At 41.6% G+C, this 22,001-nt stretch overlaps 1 protein-coding gene across 1 annotated transcript in view; it reads left to right on the forward strand.

Annotated features, from left to right (window-relative positions):
- The first annotated feature begins 8,243 nt into the window (after positions 1 to 8,243).
- Tom1l1 (target of myb1 like 1 membrane trafficking protein) overlaps positions 8,244 to 22,001 on the forward strand; it is a 38,070-nt gene continuing 24,312 nt past the window's right edge. The window contains exons 1-4 of the mRNA XM_090351061.1: positions 8,244 to 8,420; positions 10,806 to 10,890; positions 13,419 to 13,497; positions 21,168 to 21,317. Coding sequence (XP_090207187.1) covers positions 8,363 to 8,420; positions 10,806 to 10,890; positions 13,419 to 13,497; positions 21,168 to 21,317 — 372 coding nt within the window. The 5' untranslated portion in view covers positions 8,244 to 8,362. The remainder of the gene's footprint in view (positions 8,421 to 10,805; positions 10,891 to 13,418; positions 13,498 to 21,167; positions 21,318 to 22,001) is intronic.

The raw sequence follows: 22,001 nt of genomic DNA on the forward strand, positions 1-22,001 counted from the left end.
AGAGAGAGAGAGAGAGAGAGAGAGGAGACAAGCTGGGTTCTGGTGGCTCACATCTGTCATCCTAGCCACTCTGGAGTGTGAAATCTGAGGATCATGGTTTGAAACCAGCCCTGGAAGACAAATCTAAAAAGACTCCTACTTCTAGTTATCCAGCATAAAGCTGCAAGAGGAGGTGGAGATCAAGTGTTAAGAGTTCCAGCCATGAGTGAAAAAGCTAAGCAAGGGCACAAGGCCCCAATTTCGAGTCCTAATACCAGCACACACACAAAAATACAATGATGAAGTTCGGGGACATGGGGTAGGGAGTATAGATACTGTGTCCCACCATGCATGTGGCATGGAGAAGCCCCCAGAACAGCCCAAGAATCAATCCCAAAATAGCTCATGAATCAACCCAAGGATAGGATGAAGACCACAAGGCCTTACAGCAGAAACCAAGAGGAACAAAGAAACTTAAGGAGATAAAAGCCAAGGATTCTCTGGCCACAGGTAAAATGAGAAATCTGATAAGAAGCCAGCTATTCCTTGTCCTTTAGATAATCATGATTCTTGAGTCCATTCTTCAACATCTGGTCTCCAGATACTGACAATTTTACCACTCACAGTGTGTTGTGTCAAGAGTCTGTAAAACATTTGAAAATAAGCTTGTTTAAAAAAATAAAAAAAACAACTAAAACACAGGGAATAAGTAAAGCAATAACTGAAAATGACATTCAGAATGTACAAACTTTCTAAGGTCAAATGATAACTTTTATCAACTCTTCTCATTACTAGTTGCAGAATTTTAATACAGAAGAATTCCCTCTTCATACACAGGATTAATTGGATGGGTAATTTATTTTTCATCTTTGTTGGCTTATCCATTAGTAATTGATTCTATTCATATTTATTAAGCAAATATCTACAGAGCACTTACAAGAGAATCTCAAAAACTCTAAGATAGCTGTGCCCTCTTCCCCTCCATGTTTTTAATACTCTGATGTATCTATCTCACACCTAATAGTGTGTTGTAATCTCTCTCAGCCAGGTAGCTGAGGAGGAGTTGTCACTGCTGGAACGTGTGCTATCTGCTTGTCATTCCTAGGAAGCTACAGTGTAACTACAACCTCTTGATGCTTCATTTGGTAATCTATCTAAAGACTATTTGGGGGGAAAATGGTGAGTCTGGGTGGTAGCCTGAAAAATGTTTCAGGGACATTTTATGGTAAGATTAAAAAAAAAAAACCACCAGCATTGGAACTTTCCATGGATGTCAACAACTTCAAACAAAGTACAATACGGGATATAATAGTAAGAGAAATGATGACAAGGGCTTAGAAAATGACATGGACACATGATCAGGATTGAATCCAGAGTGCTGGCTTTTGTGTGGCTTCTTACAAAAGTAAGAAAATAAAGAGAGGAGAGAGGCTCTGAATCAGCATCACACAGAGAATGAGAAGCCAGGAGAGAAGGGGAGAAGTGCATTCAGGGAATGAGCAGACATCAATAGTGGCTATGGTGACTATAGAAGGGACAGGAAGATAAGGCAAGACATCTCTCATTATTGATTTGATGGGCCCTTCTTAAAAGGGCATTACATAACTAGCATAGTGACTCATGCCCATAATCCAGGCACTCAGGAGGCTGAGCCAGGAGGAAGGTCAGTCTGGGCTATATAATGAGAGCATGTCTCAAGCAAAGCTAGGCAAGGGAGCCTGATATAGCTGAAGTGTTTTATAGGGTGAATGAGAGATGAGGATGTGGAGAAATCAATCGGCACCTCTTTATAGGTCTGAAAGAAACAGCTAGAATGTAAAACACAGGGTGCTATTGAAAGGGGGAACCAGCGTGAGTGGGGATGATGAAAAGAGGGTGAGGGGTGGAGTTTAACTGAAAACACTATGTGCATGTATCATATCACATTGCTCTGTACAAGTAACATGTACAAAAGGTCCTTAATTTTTAAAAATACAGAAATAGGAGCTGGGAGTTTGGCTTAGTGGTAGAGTGCTTGTCTAGTATGCATAAAGACATGGGTTCAATTCCTTGGTTCCACATACATAGAAAAAAAAAGCCAAAAATGGTACTGTGGCTCAAGTGGTAGAGCTCTATCCCTGAGAAAGCCCACAAGGACAGGGCTGAGGCCCTGACTTTAAGCCCTGGTACTGGCAAAAAAAAAAAAAGTACAGAACTATCAGGAGGCTTGGACTTAGAAGACAATGCATGTTTTACTGTATATAAGAAGGCAATGTTAAGTCTTACAATGTAAATTAATTCCCCATATAAGATCATTTCAAACTATGACAATAGTATAAAAGGTATAAGGAGATGATATGAAGCAGTAAGTAAAAAATATGAATCTATTTTAGGAACTGGGCTTTAGTAAGTAACGAGCATCAGTTATATGGCAGGCATTTATTTACAATGTTCAAATGTTTATCTCATTTGAAAGCCACTTTTGTGAGATGTATGGAAATGAGTTCCACTGTTATAAAGAGCATAAGATTTTGAAAGAATATTATGCCTACCAAATATCAGCCAGTAAAGTAGCACTGGGATTTAAACCAAGTTTGACATCTAAGTTAAATGTCTGTTGCCATTGTCCATCACATATTTTAAGATTTTTTTCCTACTTAACAAACCTCCAGGCAGGATCCCAGTGGGTCCCTCCACAAGAATCTCAAGTTTTTTATATATTCCCTAACGTGGAGTTCAGGTCACCTGGTAGACTGGAAGGAAAAACAATGATAAGTAATTAATATTTGCTGAGCTCTATTACATTCCCAGAACCATTTTATGTGCTATGCAAACATTGTCTCCAATTCTATGAAGTTGGAGTGTGTATGTGTTATCACTTGGGAACTACAATTTCAACCTAGTTAATCTAACTTGGAAACCTGAGCTAGAATTCCAAAGGACTACACACAATTTAAATAACAAATCCTAAATGAATGAACTAGTAATATCGTAGAATCCACAGAAAGCTCTTTGGCTTAGATTATGAAAATATTGGTCTTTTTTTTCAGATAAAACTTTGGTTTTTAAGTTGAGTAGATATGCAGAGAAATGATATTTTTAACCTAGACCTTTCATTTAATCCCAGATCTCAGTAGACCTTCTTAATTGAAAGGATGGTGGTGGAAGCCAATGAACCATTTTTACAGTTTAAAGTTTAATGGTTAGAGTAGGACCAAGATTTTGAATCAATAAATGATCTTGTAGTTGATTCTGCTACTTGAAAAGTACTATACAGATATGCCCAAAATGAATAGCAGATTCTTAGCTCTGGAATGTGTGTGTGTGTGTGTGTGTGTGTGTGTGTGTGTGTGTGTGTGTGTGATCAATGGTAAATAACCCAAGCTTTGGAATGAAAGAAAACTAAATACACCTCTCCTTTCTGAGTGACCTCAGACATGTAGTACATTTTTGTAAGATATTATGAGTTTTACTGGAGATGACAAAATGTTTAGAGCTGTACTTGATGCAATAAAGGATCTCTGACATAATCTTGGATCTCTGACTCCAGCATAATTCCATAGAAATGGAACAAAACTGCCCCAAAAGTGTTTGTTAGTGTAGAGGGAGAAGAGTGATAGAGAGTTATTCCAAAAGTAGAAAGAGGATAAAGTCTATTTTTGGAATTTAATTTCCATCATCAGGAGTTTAGAAAAAAGTGTATATATATGCACATATTATATACAAATATATAATATATAAATATATAAAACAAACCTATGTTTATATAAATATATAAAATAGCTTTGTATATATGACTTTAAAAATACTAGGTAAGATTTCTTGCACAATAACTAGTCAATTTGAAGAAGAAATCATATATCCTCAGATTCATAAGGAACACATGGTTGTATTCAGGAAAACCCACCTTGTAGTTCAGTTTCATCCCTGATCAATATTAAGATATAGGATATATAAGAACTGCTGTATTGAGGGCTGAGAGTGTGGACTAATGGTAGAGTGCTTGCCTAGTATGCAGGAAGACCCTGGTTCAATTCCTCAGTACCACATACACAGACAAAGCCAGAAGTGGTACTGTGCCTCAAGTGGTAGAGCACTAGCCTTGAGGAATGCCCAAGGACAGGTATCAGGCCCTGAGGCCGAGCCCCAGGACAGGCAAAAAAATGAAAAGAATAGAAAAAGAATTGCTGTATTGAGTAGTACCTGCATGGGAGTGGCAGGGAGCAGAAAGGGGCAAAGCAGAACATAGAGAAATCCAGAACTGATTGAAATGAGAGTCAAGGGTAACTAACAATTGTATTACTTATTCATCTTAAATACTTTGATGCCCCTGATACAGCTAAGACTAAGTCCATCAGATTTTCTGATTAAAATCCCTATATTTCACGGCCATCCATATGATTTTAATGTACCGAAGATATGAATAAGTAGGATAGTTCAAAAGAAGTCTCAGTGACACTGACATAATGAAATAAGAAGATGAGTGTAATGCTCATATTGAGTTGTTCAAGTTTCCAAAAAGGCATTTAGGAGACAATTTAGAATTAGATCTTAGGAGGAAATGGAGCTCAAATTTTTCATTTATTTATTCACTATTCACTCAAGAAATAGCTCATAAGTCTGCTAAGCACCATTTGTACAATCCAACAAATAGGTATTATTTCTTCTAGGGGCTTGTATTTAGGAGTCAAAAAACAGATTTCTAAACCTTTAATATCGTGTTGTGGGCTCTAAGACAGAAATGTGTATCTGAGACTAGAAAGAGGGGCAAGTTCTCATGGGAGGAACCAGAAATGTCTTCATAAAGAAGAGACAGAAGATGGACAGAGGGAATGAAGGAAGAAGAAAAGAAGGCTATGTGAGCTGATGGAAGCCTTTATAGAGCAGAGAAGAAAATAGACCAGGTAGGCGATCATCGGTAATTAACAGAAGAAAAGGATATGGGATAAGCTCAGGCCCTGGCTACTCAGGAGGAGTAATCCTAGCTACTCAGGAGGCTGAAATCCAAGGATCTTTTGTTGTTTGAAGTCAGCCTAGACTGGAAAATCCATGATATTCTCATCTCCAATCAAAGTGGTAGAGAACTAGACTTGAGCACAGAGAAGCTCACGGACAGCACCCAGGCCCTGAGTTCAGGCCCTAGGATGAACATAAAAAATAAAAATCAACAAATTATTTTTTTTTAAAAAAAGGACATAGGATAAAGAATTTGCCAAGGATGAAAGGAAGGGCATTGTACAGTCCAGGCAAGTCAAACAGATTTAGTCTGTCAGTCACATTTGCTGATCATATAACTACAGAAGTTAGTTTCTTTACCAGGAGAGCCAGGGGAGAGACAGTGGATAGCAGTTAGAATTAGACCCGCCAGAAAAAGAAAGGGGAAAAGAAAGCTAGAGAAAATACTTTGGAGAGTGCATGGGAGCATATTTAAAGGTTTAAACAATTTCCCAGAGAAGGAATAGAGAAGTGCCTACTAGCCCTGGAAGAAGATGGCCCCAAGTTTTAGTCCAGAGCCAGGGGCTTCATTTACTTCTATGATGTCCTTTCTGCTCTCTAGAAAATCATGGGAATAGAGATTACATGATATTTGAAGTCACATCCAGTTCTAACAATGTAGACATTTTAGCAGTTAAACAACAAACCAAATGACAGGATGGATATTATTCTTAACAGATTAATTGTAGTGGGAGGTCATCTTCCTTTTAAATATATATGTACTAACTGCATTTTCTTACCTCACTCTCCAAGCACCTCTCTCTAAAACTCCTTTCAAGACAGGAACTATTAAAAGCACCACCTTGTATCTTGGCTCCACTACCCACTAGAGTTTAACCTCCAGGGTTAAAGTTCATATATTTTACAATCAGTCCTTTAGTTAGTATGTGACTGGGAAAAAACCCATAACTTTGGTTTTTCCTTATCTGTGAAATAATAATGAATCTGGTCTCATAAGTTTATGGATTCAATGAGATAATACATGTAAATATATTTAGGACACCTTCAGCTTGTCCTTTCAACAGAGAAAGCATTAATAGTCTTAAATAAATACAACATGGAGTAGGGAGGTAGACCCTTCTGCCCTGTCTATTTGTGAATTCATTTGTCTCCCTGTCATGCCACAGACCCTCTAGAAGTAAGCTATCATAGTCAATGAACAAATTCAACTGATGACAGTCATTCAGGCTTCTAGAATTAGACAACCACGATTCAAATTTCAGCCAAGCCATTTATTAACTTTACCTTTCTAAATCTCAGATAATGTATCTGTAAAAAAAAAATGGTAACATGACCTGCCTTCCAAGATTGTAAATTCTAAATTAAATAGATTTTTATGTTCCAGGCACCAAACCCATCTTAAAATCAGTGATATTTTCTTTGTTTAAACAGAGAAAATGGTTTAAACAAACCATTGTAATTTCCACATAAACAAAGACTTAATAAGAGTTCTTGAAACTGAAAGTGTGGTAGAATTTTGCCTTGACAGAGAGATGTGTTTACCTTTATTCTTGTCTAGGATTCTGTGCCTTCTCTCTGATCACCCTCAAGCACATTGGGAGAGAAGAAAGCATCTGCACAGGCATAGCTGACCTAGAGAAGAGGTAGCACTCATTCATCAAGCTTGGTTCTCTTTCACGCAGATGTCATGTCCTGAATGCACTTCTTGCTTCTATTGCTCTTATTCTCTGTGCCTCAATCATGGGAGGAAATCCAACAAAGGAAAGTGAGAAACTAAACAATCTCCATTACACAGACATAGCAGAAGCATGTATGAGGACACGTGCTCCATTTAGTTTTTACTCTGGTACTGATATCAACAGTAGGAGAGTAGAGAACAGACAAGACTAAGCATCTTGCTAGGGGCTAGAACATGAAATACAGATTAGGCTAATCATATCACAAAGAAGCTTCTCACCGGTGCCAGAAAGAGCTAGAATGATGACCACAGAAGATTATAAATGGCCTTATCTAAAACAGCAAGACACCCCACAAAAGCCACACTGGATACCATAAGTCATGGGAAAAACACACCTAATTATGAGGAATACAATCACAAGAAGATACTTCATTCTGAATCTTTACAGTTCCCTGTGTTAATTCACTTATAGGAAGAAGAAGAAGGAGGAGGAGGAGGAGGAGAAGGAGGAGGAGGAGGAGGAGGAGGAGGAGGAGGAGGAGGAGGAGGAGGAGGAAGAAAACAAAAGTAGACAGGTTCTGGAGGCTCCTAGCTGCTCAGGAAGCGGAGTTCTGAGGATCATGATTTAGAAGCCAGTTGGAGCAGAAAAATCTCTGAGACTCTGGGTCTGGGTTGACAGTCAAAAACTGCAAGATCTACAGATTGAATGAGGAGGAATCTATCATATGGCTAACTGTCTTTGCCAGCTTTGTCTTGTCTGGAGATACACACACACACACACACACACACACACACACTGTCTCCTCACAGGAGACTGAATGCATCAACATCGCTATTCCAGTGTTAACTCAATGCAAAGGAAAAGGAGATAAATTCTGGTTCCGAGGAGGCAGCTAGAAAGGGGTTGGGCTCCTCAAATCCCGACTGGCATTCCAAAGCAGCTCTAAAGCCAACACAGTTCCTGCCAAAGCACCAGGAAAGTCCCTCTTCACTTTCCACAAAGAGGCTGGAAAACCAGGCTCCTAGGAGATGCGGTTAGAAAAGGAGAGCTCCTGTGTGGCGGCGCCCCGTTGTCCCTCCAGGAAATGGCAGATCGACAAAAGGCTGCCGGGGTGGTGGTGAGGGGGGGCCTGCGAGAGGCTCCCACCCCTTACTTTTTCAAGCCAAGCGCTCCCTAGCTCCTCCTCCACCTAGAGTGACAGTTTAAAAGGCAAAGAGAGAGAAAGAGAGCACAGATCTTCACAAGTTGGGTGTCCTGGGGTGAGGGCTGGGAATGGGATAAACACTTCCAGTTTCACCCATTTACACCTTGGGTCCTTCTTCTGTAAGTGGGGGTCCTTCCTTTGAATTCCTCTGGAGATTTGTATCCTAATCACCTCCTCCTACCTGGTCTCCCAAGCACAGCCAAAGGGGACGGCGGAGGGTTATCTCCAATTCCCAAGCTGGGGCTGCTGGGGCCGCCCTATTCCTTTGTAAGGGGACGAGAACCCCACCTGGGCTTAGATGCTGGGGCGCAGCCGGGGCGGGTTCCCACCTGGAGCCAGGGCCACGCCCACGGGCGCGCAGCAGGTGCACCGGCCACGCCCCCAGCCTCGGCCACGCCCCTCCACCTCGGCCACGCCCTCCTGGTCTCCACCCGCCGGCGCCCGCCTGGCGCTCCAGCCAAGCAGAGGAGGAGCCCAGGGGGAGGACGGAGCGAACGGGGGTGGAGTCGGGAATCGGAGGGCGGAGGAGGCGGATTTCCTGGGCCGGCTCTGTCCGGGAGCTACCATGGCGTTTGGGAAGGGTCACCGGGATCCCTACGCGACCTCCGTGGGCCACTTGATAGGTAAAGGAGGGGCGGGACGGACAGGCGGACGGACCCCGGGGAGCGTGGGAGCCCCCCTTTGGCTGTCCGCGCTCGGTGCTCTCGGCCTGCCGTGGACCCGGTGGGGCGGGGGTGGGGGGTGGGATTAAGTGAAACGGGCAGCCGGACCCCTCCCCCCGCCCCGGGCACCTGCATTTCACACCCGGCCCCTCCTTGCATTTCTTTCTGGATCAGCTCCTCCTGAGATTCTCCTCCCCAGCACCCCCTCGACTGCCCCAGCCCAAATGCAGTGCCTCCCGGGGGTAGTGTGGAACCACACAGGTGACCCACAGCGCGCAGGCCCGGACGATCTGCGCGCTCACCACGGGAGACCAGACCCTCCGGGCCCTGAGAAGGGTCTTCTGGAAGTGCTGTTCTCTCTGTCACCAGGGGTGATGCCTCTTTCCCTCACTCGCGGCGGGAGGGAGAAAGGGACTTCGGGAGGGTTAATTGATGTGATCTCACTGGAGAAGCAGGTTTCTCCAAAACCCACTTTTTTTTCCTCAGGCTCCCAGTTAGCTCATGCAACTCCGGGGTTGTCTTTCTGGGAAACAAAGAGAGAACTTGGAAACTTTTTTGGGGGGGGGGTTGGGAATGGAGGAAAAAGGGAGTGGGTGAAACCCACGTGGAGACCACCCGTGCGAGACCTCCAGGGACGCCTCAGGCTCCTCCCTCCCATTGGCTGGGTTCTGAATCACTAAGGTGGAAGCAGAAACAGGTGATTGCGCTCTTAACCAGTCCTCAGCTTCCGTGGATGTCTCTTCTCCCCCCCCCACACACACACCCACACCCACCCACTTGTCCCTCGGGATGGGGTGTGGCATTATCTGTCGGGAATCTAGAGAGGTGATGCAATCCTGTGAATCCTGGTAGTTGTTGGTGAGGAGCTCCAATTTGGAGAGCCAGTTGATTGCTGTGTGATACTCAACACGTGTGAGTTGTAACTGAGTTGTAACCTAGGGGTGGGGGGGGGGTGAAATAGGGAGAGGAGCTAGCTTGGAAGGGAACTTCTGATAGACCGTGTGTATTAGAAATGAGCCCTGGACAAGTATAGATTCAGACTCAATCTTCATAGGCAACAGAAACTTTAAAAGTCTGGTTAATTCCTTAGTTAGGCAAACATTAACTGCCAGTTATTCATGCCTGGGCTAGGACCTGACCTCTGCAAGACCAGGTCTTAGACCTCAAGGAAGTCACTTATTGGGATGATTGGGCATATTTTGTCATAGCTACTGGAAGATACCTTGAAAATACAAGGGAAATGCCTACCACACACAACTTATTAAAAAACAACAACAAAAAAACTCTTGCCATGGCTTTTGAAGGGTGAGTAGAATTCAAATAGTCTCTATTCCATGATGGAAAGAAAGCTAAACTTGGGGGGGAGAGGGGATTCCCTCGATCATGCCACTGTTATTTCTTCTTCTTATGCGGTGTTTTCTAAATTGGTTTGCTTCCATGCTCTCCAAGTGTTTATGTGCTGTGTGGTCGTGCCCCTTATACTTGCTAGGGAAGGGGCTCTACCACCTGAGCCATCAAGTATCTGCCACACCCCATCAGACCTTTTTCCTTTCATTATTGGACAGATAGGGTTTCCTGCTTTAGAGTGAGGAGGGCTTCAAGCTATGATTCTTCTTGTCTCTGCCTCCTGAGTAACTGGGTGTGCAGCACTGTGTCCAGCTCAATATTTTGTGCTCTTGGAGATGTCTAGAGAGGAGAACATGTGTATCTGATTGTTTAATGAGGATGTTTTGTGTGCAGGAACTGCTTATTGTAGCCTTGGTTAGTATAGGTAGCCAGAAGTAATTTTACTTAGTAATTCTGAGTTCTCACCCTTTTCCTCGCTTCTTTCCTATAAACAAACAAACAACAACAAAAAAAAAAACAGTGGTGTCTAACCACCTCCTTTTGAATGCAAGTTCTTCCTCCTACTTTCTGTATATCTGGGCCTTAGTCTCACTGAATTTCTGTTATAGTTTCTCTAATTGTTTGTTAAATGGATGGCATAAAATAAAATACTTCTGCACCATGCTTTTCTTTTCACCTTAGAGGTGACTGACTGCTCAGTAAGCCACAGTACGGTTCTGGAGTTGGACTTGATTTTCTCTGAAAGAGTGGCAGATGGAGAATTTAGCAGTTCTGGTTGGGGCCCAGGTATTGGACTATAGTCTTTATTAATAAGTCACTCATTACTGTTGCCACAGCAACACTCTGAACTTGACTGGGATTGATTCCTGAAATGTTCAGGAAAGAAAGACAAGGAAGAAACAAAGTCACTGTGCCCTTTGGTAATCTAAACTAAATAACACTAGTATTATCACAAGGTTGATTATTTCAGGGAGAACTGACATTTTGTATTCTATGCAGAAAAAGCTACATTTGCTGGAGTACAGACTGAAGACTGGGGCCAGTTCATGCATATCTGCGACATAATTAATGCTACCCAGGAAGGGTAAGTTCAGGTAGAGGTCAAGCCATCTTGGGGAGAAGCATCAGTTCTGTGTTGGTCTCCATTTCTGGAGTTCTTGTCAAAAGAGTATTTTCCTCATTACCAGATACCCAGAACCTTGAGAAGAAATCAGAGACCTTTGTTCAATCCAGCACTTGGAGTATTTAAGAATCTACTATAAGCTGGGCGTGGTGGCTCACACCTGTAATCCTGGCTACTCAGAATGCTGAGATCTGAGGATCGTGGTTCCAAGCCAGCACTGGCACAAAAGGGCCTGAGACTCATATCTCCATTTAACCTCTAGAAAATGGAAAGTGGGTCTTGGCTCAAGGGTAGGGCTGTAGCCTTGAGCTGTAGAGCTCAGGGACAGTACCCAGGCTGAGTTCAAGCCCCTTGACCCACAAAAAAAAAAAATAATAATCTACTATAATTTGTTTCCTCTTTGCCTCTTCCTTCAAAGTTTTTAACTGTGAGGTTTAAATTCCTTGTTTTTGAAAAGTTTTTAAAAGAGAGATAATTGTTTCCCTTTTTAGGAACTTTGTCTGGTCTGATTGCCAGTGTTTTATGTAACTGGAAAATATGATCCAGGGGCTAGTTGAGTTCTGGTGTTAACCAGTCTGCTATTATCCAGTAAACAATCTAGAAGTCGTCTTTCCTCTTTCATTTTTTTTTCCTTTCTTTTAGTGCCAGCTCACTTATGCTTGTTCTATGCTCTTTAATGCTACCAGTGTGTTACTGTTTACATTACTGGGATTAAACTCAAACTCGTTAGCAAGCATTCCATTACTTGAGCCATTCTTTTTTCTTTTAGTTTATTTTTCAGATAAAGTCTTAGAGCAGCTTTGCAAAGTTGTTCCCTGGACTTCTTTCCTCTGCTGCCACCATCTCCTGAGTAGCTGAGAGTATAGTTGTGTACCACCATGTCTGGCCAGTCTTTTGTCTTTTAATACACTTTTAAAATGTAAAATATTTTTTTTCTGCCACTTCTAAGACTGGAACTCAGGGCCTGGGCACTTTGCTCAAGGTCTTTGCTCAAGACCATTTTAAATCACAGCAGCACTTCTGGTAATTTTGGTGATTAGGAAATAAGAGTGTCAGGGACTTCCCTGCCCTGGCTGGCTTCAAACCTTGATCCTCAGATCTCATCTCTCTGAGTAGCTAGGATTATAGGTGTGAGCCACAAGCACCCAGCTGAACCATGATCTGAGGATCTTGGATCAAAGCCAGCCTGGACATTAAAGACTGTGAGACTCTTATCTCCAATTAACCGCTAGAAAATCAGAAGTGGTGGTGTGGCTCAAGGGGTAAGGTGGTAGCCTTGAGCTGAAGAGCTCAGGGGCAGCGCCCAGACCCAGAGTTCAAGTCCTACAACCCACCAAAAAAAGAAAAGAAAAGAAAAGAAAATCACAAACAAGCTGAGAACATGCCTTGTGGTAGAGTGCTTGCCTAGCATATATGAAGCCCTGGGTTCAATTCCTTGGTACCACATACACACAAAAAAAGCTGGAAGTGGTGCTGTGGCTCAAGTGGTAGAGCATTAGCCTTGAGAAAAACTCAAGGACATGGCCGGGAGTTTGGCCTAGTGGTTAAAGTGCTTGCCTAGCATGCATGAAGACCCGGGTTCAATTCCTCGGTACCACATATAGAAAAAAGCCGGAAGTGGTGCTGAGGCTCAAGTGGTAGAGCTCTAGCCTTGAGAAAGTCCAAGGACAGTGCTCAGGCCCTGAGCTCAAGCCCAGGACTGGCAAAAAAAAAACAAAATTAAAAAATTAAAAAAAAAAGAAAAACTCAAAGACAGTGCCTAGGCCCTGAGTTCAAGCCCAGGACTGGCAAAAAAAAAAAAAAAAAGTTACAAATAGGAGCCTTCTAGTTTAAACTTAGGTAACTGTAGGTCATTATAAAAAATACAATTCTCTTAATTTTTCTCCACATTATAAAGTGATAACTAACAGGCATTACAACTTAATTATTGGTTTGTACGTTAGTGGAATGTGTTTATGGCTAATACTTCTAAATCTTTATAAGTTTTTCCTCTAATCTTGAGAGTATTCTTCACATATAATACAAAAAAGGAATCTTGTAAAGTGATTTTTGATCCTCTGCTTGCTATTCTTTGTAGCATAAAGCTGTAGTACATCAGAAATGACCAATTTGTTGTAATTCCTCTTATAGCCCACCTGTCTACTGTGTATTCAGGAAAGGATGAGTAATCTTGGTATAGCATGACCACCTTCATTGTTTTGGGAGTTGTCATTCATGTGAGCATGGTTGCAGTAACATGGGTCTACACATGTGTCCTCGATGAGTGGTGCTTTCTAGCAAATACTCTTATGTAGACATTCTGTTTGATTCTCAAAGGAGACAGGTGGTATTGTGGGCCCATAACCATTAGGAAAGGAAGAAGGGATCTACCTGACTTGACTCAGCAGAGCCAAGGTCTTGCTCACCCCTGTTCTTTGCATAGTACAGATTGCTTTTTAGAGATAACTGCTTGAGAGCCAAAGGTAATGTCGGCGTATTTCTTGCCACAGGCCAAAAGATGCAGTGAAAGCTTTGAAGAAAAGGATCTCCAAAAACTACAATCATAAAGAAATCCAACTCACGTTGTCAGTAAGTACCTTACTATTACACATAGACTATGATTTTTTTTTTCCAATAAGAGTCTTCATGAAGAATTAACAGAATGGAGTTCAGTCAAATATGATAGCCTCTAGATTTTTTTCTGGTCAGGTGAAAGGAACTGATAGTTAAAGCTTGTACGTGCTGAACTGATTAAGCAATTTGTGTATGTGTATTTTAATTGTTAATTGAAGGTGGAGGAGCTTCATTACTCCTTGGCTTTCTGCTGCCCTTGAACACACCGTGGGATCCCGAGGTGTTAACCACCCATTTTTTTCAACCTAGTTCTGTCTTGTGATGTAATTTTGAGAGTGTTCTTTGTTGACTTAAGTCTCATATGCACTGTATCGTCTATGATATGGATATGGAGTCTTACTTGACATATTCCCATTCCCCCCCACTCCCGCTTTGGGCCGTATGACCTCCTCAGTCACATTGGTAAGTTTGCCCTTTTTACTTTGGTATATGTTACAAGTCCTGCCTGCTGTCTGTGTGACTCTCATGTCTTCTGCATGTCTTCATTTACTTACACTCAGCTCCAGTCCTTGCACGGTTATGGCTCTAATAGAAAAGCATCACATGGTACTTAAGAAGTGGGAGAGTGGTTATTCAGAGGCCTGTGGGGCAGAGCTCCCAGGCTTAGGGTCACATAGAAGGAAGTATGTAACATCTAATGTATTTGAAAATGAGCTGGAAGAGAAGAAATGAACTAGTCTTAATGATTACAGTCACTAAAGAAAACCTTCTAGGTAGGATCTGAATATAGTTTTAGGGGCATTTTCCTGCTTCCCCTGGTTTTGAACTCTTGGCTTTAACTCATGGCAGCCACTTTAGATAATAATGAAGGAAATGGTGGAGAAAAGAGATATTTCTGTGGAATTATCAAAACAGGGGGCCTGCCAATAGTTTCTTTTGTTTTGCTTTTGCTGTGCTGGGGATTGAATCCCCACGTACATGATGGGTAGAAATGTCTGGTAAAACTTGAGGAGATGGATGGAGTTGGAACAGATGGAGGGGAGCGTGATGGAAGAGGTGACAATGTGGAGATCCCTTTGTATAACCACCTAAAGATAATAAAATAAAAAATAGAAACACCTGGACCTAACTGATGCTCAGCATATCAGCAGAGATGCCTGTATTTCCATTTCACAGATGATGAAACTGTTGTCTTTGTAACATTAAATGGCTATTATGGCCAGGCAGAGGTGGCTCATTTTAATAGTCATAGCAACACAAAAGACTAAGTATTATGGTTCAAAGCCAGCTAGGAAAGGAAAGTGTCTAAGGTTCTTATTATCAGTTAACCAACAAAAAGCCAGAAGCAGAGCTGTAGCTCAAGGGGTAAAGTACTAACCTTGAGCAAAAAAAGCTCAGGGTCAGCACCCAGGTCCTGAGTTCAAGTTCCAGGACACACACACACACACACACACACACACACACACACACACACACACACAAATACAAATAAGCAGGCTATTATGTAGTCAACTTGGGATTTGAAACCAATCCTTTGGATTCTAAGTTCCATGCTCTGACTGTACTACTTTGCTTCTCAAACTGAATCAGGATGCTTAGCCACTATAATTGTAGCTACTCAGAAAGCTAAGAACGAAGGATCAAGGTTCAAAGACAGCATGTGTAGGAAAGTCCAGGAGACTTATTTCTAATTAAGCTCTTCCTCCCTAAAAAAGCCAGAAGTGGAGCTGTGGTTCAAGTGGTAGAGCACTAGCCTTGAGCACAAAAGCTCAAGGACAGCAACCAGGACCCGAGTTCAAGCCTTGGGACCAGCACGCACACGCGCGCGCGCGCGCACACACACACACACACACACACACACAGCATTAGGATTCTTAAAAATATCAGGCTAATATTTGTGCCATTAATACCATCCTGTATGTGTGCTTCAAGGCTAGGTACCTTAGGGTAGTAGGTGTTGGCTGAATTATTGATTAAACATCTCCATCCACTGATCTCATGCCCTCCTTCCTAGTAGACTGGAGGACTAAAGTAAGATACTAGAAAGGTGGGGTATTAGAAAATGAATCCACTCTAATGAATGACTTTCTCTAGAATGGAGTGGATCTCAAGGATGCAGCAGATTAGATGATGACAGGAGAAGATGAATGTGTATGACCTTCTGTATTTCAGCATGGAGTACCATTTTTCCACCTGACTATCCATTTTAATGGTTTCCCTCTATGTTGCATCCAGTTTACTTGACATTTTGATGGTGCTACTGTGTGTCCATACTTCCTCCATCAGGGTTCCTCACCTCTGAGGGTGGAACAGTGTCTTCTCCGAGCAACTTAGGTGTTGCTGGAATGTTATTCTTGTGACTGTCCATTTCTTTTGGGGTTCCCATTCTTTCCTTCCATTCATCACCTCTTAAGTAACCTGCTTGCTGCTTCTCATCCATTAACCTTACCTCATAACCATAGACCTTCTTTCTGCCTTGAGATTTCCATGCTAGTATGTAAGAACAAGAGAGTCTAAAATGTGTGCATAGGTAAGGAGAGGAGTATCATGGGTTAAGGGTTGGAATGCAACAATGAATCCTGAGAGTTAGAGTTCATTTGTCTTGACTTCTCTTTAAATGGGCCTTGGACTCTTGATAGTTTTATGTGTACTGCATGTTTCTAAACATGCCTATAAAGCTCCATAGCGAGGCTGACTCTAATGTATCATCCAAACCAGTACAGTTTTGAGAGTGAAAGGGTATGTCATTACTAATAAAACTAGAATGACAGGAATATAAGAAAAGTCTCTTGAGTTTTCTTTAAACTATCCTTTGATTCTTGATAGCTTTATATAAGCGTCCTTAAGTTTTGACTGTGTTGCCCTGTGTGATCTTACTTCAGTCCACTGAATTGCCTAGCAGAGGTGTGTTCAAGTCCTCGCCACTCAGTTCAGTACTCACTTAAGCCAAGCTGAGTCATGAGGGGAACTAGTCACAGAAGGAATCAATGTCTTGTCAAATGCAATTAGAAGTTTATTAACAGACTGTTTAAAAAGCCATCCTCTTAGGTGACATTTTCATCTGTTTGCTGTGAAGTGATGAGAGCCTGTCAAAGCCAGTTTTAAACAGTATTTATATTGTTTGTCATTTGGGATCTCCATTGACTTGTTATCCTTGATTAAGGATTTGAGAAGATCTGACTGACTGTATTGTAATGCCCTACTATCAGTTGAAAAAGCAGTTTTATCAAGGAGCCATTCTTTTCTTTCACTGTGCTATGCTTTGAACCCTGGGCCTTCTATCTACAGACAAGTACTCTACCAATGAGCTATTCACTCAGCCCAAGAACTTAGTAGTGCATTGCTACTAGGCTATAAAGCCTACTGTGAGACAGAAACTAAACTTGCCTTGAATGAGGCCATTGTGATTAATCTCAGCAAGAGACCACTATCATTGTCCAAAAGAAAGTTGTTGAACAGGTTCCTGAGAATCAATGGATTTTAATAGACCTTTACAGAACATCCAGTTGATGGAGAGCTCTAGTGGTTCCAGAGGACACGTAAAATGTGACTGGCCCTGAGTTTGTCATGAGAGAAGGTGAAAAGACCCAGCTTTCTTCCAAGATGCTCTAGTAGGGTAAGGTCATTAGCATGGTAACCAGAGTGGCCCAGGTCTTAGACTTCAGCTCTGATGAACCTGAAACAATCACAGTACCTAGTTTAGAAACTTTCAGTGAGAAGTAAAACTGCCAAGTAGCTATTTTCTTTCAGCCCTCTCTTTAGTTATCAGTGCATTTTCTCTCCTGATCTACCTGGTAAGCAGATCAACACATACTGAGGTCCTGCTTTGTGATCTATATTACTTTATATTGAGTTGTTAAAACAGACCTCTTTTTTTAATTGTATTTTATTGTAGAGGTAATGTATTGAGGGGTTAGTCACATTTATCAGATAGTGGGTATTCAACATTTTGTTGAGTCTTTGAGACTAACCTCTCCCTAAAATAGCCTTCTGGAGGTAGACATGTTGTCTATTTTATAGACATGTTGCAGATATCCACACTCAGATAAAGAGGTTTTTATCGAGCCAAGTACACTGGAAAAGTAGTGAAATTTAGAAACACCCATTTTGGTCTTTCTTGGTTCCTTGGCCCTACCCCACTTATTATAATGGATTCCTGGTTGTCCACTTTGCAAAGATAGGTTTTCTGAACACATTTGCACCAAAGCCACAACTCAAAATATGTAAAAGCAGTCCATGGGAATTTTTTTTTAACCAGTCTCCTTTGCAGGTTTTATGACAAACTGGGCTGGGGGTTGAATAGACATAATGGAAGAAGTGATACAGAAATAATTAGGTCTGACGGACTGGATTCCAACTGGAAAATACAAAGGGCCTAGTTGCTGATATCCAGATGTTAATGTGCTCAGAATTTCTTGTTGACCATTTGACTTTTTTTGTGTGTGCAGTACTACTTGGGAGTGAATGTTTACTGCTGTCATAAAAATGCTGTTGATCCAAGGGTTAAAAATTTGTAAAATTTGTAAAATAACATTTTACAAAGAAGTGTGTTATTTACTTCATTATGATAGGAACTGAGATGTGTAGTCTGTGTATTGTGTATAAAACAACCAGGCAAAGATGTGTATAAACTGAGGAGCTAGGGCACTTGCCCTCAGTATTTCATGCCCTGAAAACTCACTCATTTTCAGACATTTTCAAGCTCAGGGCCATTTGCTATTTAACTTTACAACTTGGTCTAACCAGTTTGTATCAGTACAAACTAATCTTACTGTATTTGGGATTTTATTTCTGTTTTGCTTTGTTTTCAAGGTTTTTTTTCCTTGTGTTATACATAGCTTATGTGGGCACAGCTTAGGGTAGTCTTCTGGATCTTGTTTACATTGCTTTAAAATTATAATGTCTCCTGCTGCTTTTTTGTATTATCATTAAAGTCATATTCAAAGTATACAGTATTGGGCAAAGTTAGGTTCCAGAACTTCTTTTCTGCAGAGATTATGATAGCTTCTTCTGGTCAGGTTATGGTTTTTGCGACCTGGCAAACTAAAGATAGTGGCTTAGAGAGCTAATTTTGCTTTTAGATTGCTTTTAGAAGTCTAATTTCTGAAATCAGGTGTTTTGTGGCTCATGCCTGTAATCCTAGCTACTCAGGAGGCTGTGATCTGAGGATCACAAGTTGAAGCCGCTCTAGGCAGGAAAGTTCACGAGAACCTTATCTCCATTTAACTAACAAAATGCCAGGAGTCGAGCTGTGGCTCAAGTGGTAGAGCACCAGCCTCAAGCGAAAAAGCTAAGGGCCAGAATCCTAGCCCTGAGTTCAGCTTACACTGTTGGCCAACAGGGAAGGAAAGCAAGCAAGGAAGGAAGGAGCAACTAAAACAGGAACTAAGGAAGAAAAGAACTTCCTGTATGTAATTCTTTCATATGACCTCATTTCTTCTTAGCCTAAGTTTATTAAAAAATGCTTATATGCTATACAACAGTGGCTCATGCCTGTAATCCTAGCTACTTAGGAGACTAAGATCTGAGGACCACATTTTGAAGCCCTTCTGGCAGAAAAGTCTGTGAGATACTTATCTCCAATTACAGAAAAAGCTGAAAGTGGCACTATGTGGCACTATGGCTCAAAAAGAACCCCAGGACACCAGGCAGGCCCAGAGTTCAAGTCCCAGAGCCAGCAAACAAAAAATGCTTATTTGAAAATGTCTACTGGCCCAATAACCAGAACAGCCTGCTGTTTCTGTCCACTTTCTACTTGTTTTAATGTTCCTTCTTCCTGGAAACTTCTCTTTTGACCTCTCTTGTCAATGCTCTCTTGTCCTTGCTTTCTTTGACTTCCTTCCTTGCGTTTCACTGGCCTGAGAAGTATGTGGTCCTATGCCCTAGCCATTCTCTCCTTTCTGCTTATGGTCAGCATAATGATGAACGCTTCACTTTCCTGAGCTACAGCTGTGTCTGGACAGCTCCCTGCTAAACATCTGCTTGAATGTCCTTTTTTCTTTTCCAACTGAAAGTACCTAAATTTCAACCCATTATAGTTGTTCCTAAAATCCCCCATTACACCACACCATTGATGCCTAAGTTTCCATTCTGGTACCCTCAGCCACTTAACTTTCATTCACTCTTCTTCTGTCACACACTCTAATAACTTTACTCTGTTGTTTTTGTCAAATCCTACCCCGCCCTCTCTTGTACAGACATCCTACTTCAGGCTTTTTTCAGCATCTGGTCTATACCAGTGGGTGACTACTACACATGTCTGTCCTTTTGGTGTTGTTGTTGTTGTTTTTTAATATTGATGCTGTAATGTTGATGTTTGCCTTCCAGTTCTCTTCGTAGAATACTCCCTAAAAAAAAAAAAAAAACCTTTCTAGAAAGCTACTTTGTCTTGGACTTTGGGTAGGGATGTGATGGTAACAAACTAACAGTACCAACCCAGAGATAAAGTCCATCTTCTGCTCAGCCTTGTAAATTTCTGGGTGCTATGACATCCCCACTCCTAATCTCAATGTCCCTAGTTTCCCTTTATTAAAAACTCATAACTCACATCTTCCACATTGTAACAAATACCTAAGATAACTAACATATGATGAGAAGTTTTGAGAACTCAGGCCCAGAGTTCAAGCCTCACGATTGACAAAAAAAAAAAAAAAAAAATCTGAGAAACTTATTTCTAATTCTTCATTTCCATTCATTATCACTTGGCTCCATTGCTTTTAGGCTTGAACAATGACCCCCCCTTGTCATGGAAGTACCCACTCACTTCATGGCTGAGAAGCAGAAGAGAGAGAGTGAGATAGAGAAAGAGACAGAGCAGGAATGTAGGGAGAGAGAACGTCTCTGTGAAGGCAACTTTACTAGGAACTAGCTCCCTCATTCTAAGCTCCTCTCAGTAGCATCACACTGGGGACCAAATCACCATACTTCCTTATAAAGGTCTTTATCTAGGGGCCAGGACTTTGGCCTAGTGGTAGAGTGCCTGGCATGCACGAAGACCGGGGTTCGATTCCTTGATACTACATACATAGAAAAGCTGGAACTGGTGCTGTGGCTCAAGTGGTAGAGCACTAACCTTGAGGAAAGCCCAAGGACAGTGCTCAGGCCCTGAGTTCAGTCCTCAGGACTGGCAAAAAAATAAAAAATAAAAATAAAGGTCTTTATTTAGGCTGACTGCAATTTACCATGCACCAGGACATATTTTCGAGTACTTAGTAAAGCCAAGACAACAGAAAATCTAAACTCTGCCATTGAAAACCTAGGATAAACATTACCTATCTATAGCCCTTATGTTATATTTGCATTTCCCATGTATCTTTTGCACTTACTATTTCCTTGCATCATTAACAGTGCTCTTTGGGGTGTGAACTGAGGGCTTAGATGCTGTCCCTGAGCTTTCTTGCTTAAGGTTGGCCCTCTGCCACATGAGCCATAGCTTCATTTCTTCCCCATTGCTGGTTACTTGACGATAAATGTCTCATAGACTTTTCTATCTGGACTGGACTTGAACTACAGTCCTCTGATCTCAAGCCTTGTGAGGAATATAGGCACAGGCCTGATCTACTGTACATATGGGGAGAAAATAAAACACCTTTGTTTGTTGGAACACTGATAGAAATCTATAGCAATGTTTGCCTTAATTGAGGAAGTGAGGAGTACAGTGTTTGATTTTTTTCTTTCTAATTTAGCTGATTGATATGTGCATGCAGAACTGTGGGCCGAGTTTCCAGTCTTTGATTGTGAAGAAGGAATTTGTCAAAGATAGTCTAGTTAAGCTGCTGAATCCCAGATACAACTTGCCATTAGACATTCAGAATAGAATTTTGAAATTCATTAAGGTAAGTCTATGCTATTCTTCATGGGATGGTAAATTTCTCAGATTATAAGGATGATTTAATAGCAAACCTTCCAATTGTCAAAAAGGATTTAACCTAGGTGCTGGGAATGTGGCTTTGTGGTTGAGTGCTTGCCTAGCATGCATGGAACCCTGGGTTTGATTCTTCAGTACCATATATATAGAAAACACCAGAAGTGGCGATGTGGCTCAAGTGGTAGAATATTAGCCTTGAGCAAAAGTAGCTCAGGAACAGTGCCCAGACCTTGAGTTCCAGCCCTAGGGCTGGCTCCCTCCATAAAAGGATTGAACTAGAAAACATCTTTTTGGCTTATGTGGAATAATAATAGATTGGCACAGGTAGTACCTTTTTTTCCAAAGACTGTTGTTGTCATGCCCCTGCTTCCCTGTCAGTTCTTGTTCTATCCAGAGTAATATGTATGTCTGTTTGGTACATGTGGAAACTATATTCTAAAGTACTTTGTCAAAGGGCTACTATTATAATCTTCTGTTACTTTTGGATTTAGTGTACAAGAGATGGGGAGGAGGGAAGGAGGGAGGGAAGACTAGTACCTGCATCCAGAGATTTAGCAAGATACTGATGCATGGAAGTCTGATGATTTAAAGTATTTTAATATATTGTTTATGGCTTCTGAAAAGGACCATTTTGCCCATGCTATTCAAAGAG

This window comes from Megascapheus bottae, chromosome 17, assembly GCF_031878675.1.
Source record: "Megascapheus bottae isolate mThoBot1 chromosome 17, mThoBot2.hap1, whole genome shotgun sequence".
In the NCBI taxonomy this organism is placed as follows: domain Eukaryota; kingdom Metazoa; phylum Chordata; class Mammalia; order Rodentia; family Geomyidae; genus Megascapheus; species Megascapheus bottae.